General features: G+C 49.2%; 1 protein-coding gene across 1 annotated transcript in view; it reads right to left on the minus strand.

Annotated features, from left to right (window-relative positions):
- LOC121840033 (proline-rich protein 36-like) overlaps positions 1-1,479 on the minus strand; it is a 22,920-nt gene extending 21,441 nt beyond the window's left edge. Inside the window, exon 1 of the mRNA XM_042301185.1 lies at positions 787-1,479. Within this exon, the coding sequence (XP_042157119.1) occupies positions 787-1,479 (693 nt within the window). The remainder of the gene's footprint in view (positions 1-786) is intronic.
- Positions 1,480-3,146: the final 1,667 nt, after the last annotated feature.

Below are 3,146 nucleotides of genomic sequence, written 5' to 3' on the forward strand. Positions count from 1 at the left end.
GGATTATGGTGACCCTGGAGAAGGTACAGTGATGCCAAGACATTGGTGGTTTTACCTCAAATAAATGACTGGGAGTTTATACATAGAGTGTGCGACTCCCGTTTGTTTGTATAGCTTACAGTTTATTAGTCAGCACCTCTACACTAAATCATTTTCTCTGGGTGTGCGTCAGCTCATGCTTTTTATTACACCACGGCCGTGACCCAGTCTCATACACAAAAACACAACTCCAACTCGTACGCGTTAATACACCCATATACATGAGTGAAATAAGACACATTTTGCACCTACTCTCAACTCTGTTACACCAGTAGGTGCCCTTGTTGGTTATTTTTTGCAAAAAAAAAAAAACGTTGCTTTGAATCATGTTGGTGTTACAAATCATTGTCAAAATGAGGTCTTTTATCCAATCCGTCTAGATCGTCTCCAAATGAGTGAAAGCCTCATTTCATTTGATGAGTTAAATGGAGCATTACCCGCCTTGTGATTGTGCAGTGGAATTAGCTTTCAACTGAGTAAACAGGGAGGGGTGGGGAGAGGGGGGGGGGAGGGGGGAGAGGGGGGGGGGGAGAGGGGGGGAGAGGGGAGGGGTGGGGAGAGGGGGGGAGGGGGAGAGGGGGGAGAGGGGGGGGGGGGGAGGGGGGAGGGGGGGGGGAGGGGGAGAGGGGGGAGGGGGGGGGAGAGGGGGGAGAGGGGGGGGAGGGGGGGGAGAGGGGGGAGGGGGAGAGGGGGAGGGGGGAGGGAGGGGGGGAGGGGGAGCTGGGAAACATAGAGGAGATGGGGAACATGGGGGGAGCTGGGGACATGGGGGAGATGGGGAACATGGGGGGAGCTGGGGAACATGGGGGAGCTGAGGAACATGGGGGAGCTGGGGGACATAGGGGGAGCTGGGGGACATAGAGGAGATGGGGAACATGGGGGAGAGATGGGGAACATGGGGGAGCTGAGGGACATGGGGGAGATGGGGAACATGGGGGAGCTGAGGGACATGGGGGAGATGGGGAACATGGGGGAGCTGGGGACATGGGGAGCTGGGGACATGGGGGAGCTGAGGGACATGGGGGGGAGATGGGGAACATGGGGAGCTGGGAAACATAGAGGAGATGGGGAACATGGGGGAGCTGAGGGACATGGGGGAGATGGGGAACATGGCGGGAGCTGGGGAACATGGGGGAGCTGAGGGACATGGGGGAGCTGAGAGGAGATGGGGGAGCTGGGGGACATAGAGGAGATGGGGAACATGGGGAGATGGGGAACATGGGGGAGCTGAGGGATCATGGGGGAGCTGGGGGACATGGGGGAGCTGGGGAACATGGGGGAGCTGGGGGACATGGGGGAGCTGAGGGACATGGGGGAGCTGAGAGGAGATGGGGGAAGATAGGGGAGAGTAGGGATAATGGGGAGCTGGGGGATAAGGGGAGCTGAGGGACATGGGGGGAGCTGAGGTACATGGGGGTGGAAGCTGGGGGACGTGGACATTGTGGGAGCTGGGGGAGCCATCTGTCTATACCAAAAGCTGCACAGTCGCTAGTTTGTGTGCGTGCTTGCATGCACGTAAGTGTGCACGACGTGTGGAGGTATGTTAGCATGTGTGCAGCACACCTCCTGTGAGTGTAGTTATTCCTGCCCCAGCCTCAGGCAACATATCAGCTGGACCAGCACGGTAATAATTTTCCCCTCTGCGTCGCAGCAGCCTGTCACTGTATGAGGTTTGTGGAGATCTGATTGAGACCCAGCTAATGGGCTCCCTCCTCTCTTTCTTCCTTGCCCCCCCCCCCCAGGGCAATCAGTCCATGTGCCACTGATGACAGCTAATTGTTTATCAAAGAAAACAACTACAGGCCTGTGAGAATGCGTGAGCATATTTGTGTCCACTTGCACAATAGAGAATACTTATGTACTTATATGTGCATATCGATATACTAGAATAGTTAGAGAAAATGCTGTCTTGAATGACGCCACTGCACTGCTCAACTACAGCCCTACCAGTCAACTAAATCAGTCATTCTGCCTTGATTTCAGAGGAGAATACCAACAGGAAGTTAAAGCACTGCTCATTCCTCAATGTCCAGGCCAGGATGAATTAATGACAGACATCTCTTCAAAGATGTTTAGTATAAGATCACACACACACGCACACGCACTCGCACACACACACACACACAACACGCATATGCACTCACACACATACAAGTTTGTTTTACTATCCTTTTGGGGACCAAACAGTTGATTCCATTTAAAATCCTATTTTCCCTAGCCCCTAATCCTAACCCTAACCCTTAACCTAACCCTTAACTTAACCATAACCTTAACCTGTCTTGGAACGGGGTTCCGCTAGCTCGCCAACAGCCAATGAAATTGCATGGTGCCAAATTCAATCAACAGAAATGTCATAATTAAAATGTCTCAAACATACAAGTATTAGACACCATTTTAAAGATAAAATTCTCGTTAATCCAACCACAGTGTCCAATTTCAAAAGGCTTTTCGGCAAATGCAGAACATATCCTTATGTTAGGTCAGCAACTAGTCACAGAAACCATACAGCGATTTTCCAACCAAAGAGAGGAGTCACAAAAACCAGAAATAGAGGTCAAATTAATCACTAACCTTTGATATTCTTCATCAGATGACACTCCCGGGAGAACATGTTACACAATACATGTATGTTTTGTTCAATCAAGATCATATTTATATCCAAAAACCTCAGTTTACATTTGGCTTTGCCTCCAAAACATCCCGTGAATTTGCACAGAGCCACATCAATTTACAGAAATACTCATAATAAACATTGATAAAAGATACAAGTGTTAGTCACAGAATTAAAGATATACTTGTCCTTAATGCAAACCGCTGTGTCAGATTTTTTTTTAACTATGGAAAAAGCAAACCATGCAATGATCTGAGTACACAACCCAAAAAGATATCCACCGTGTTGAAGTCACCAGAAGTCAGAAATAGCATTATAAATATTCACTTACCTTTGATCTTCATCAGAATGCACTCCCAGGAATCCCAGTTCCACAACAGTTCCACAACAAATGTTTGATTTGTTTGATAAAGTTCATAATTTATGTCCAAGTATCTCCTTTTTGTTAGCGCGTTTAGCCCAGTATTCCAAATGTATGACGTGCGATCACTAGGAG

This window comes from Oncorhynchus tshawytscha, linkage group LG19, assembly GCF_018296145.1.
Source record: "Oncorhynchus tshawytscha isolate Ot180627B linkage group LG19, Otsh_v2.0, whole genome shotgun sequence".
NCBI classification, from domain to species: Eukaryota; Metazoa; Chordata; class Actinopteri; order Salmoniformes; family Salmonidae; genus Oncorhynchus; species Oncorhynchus tshawytscha.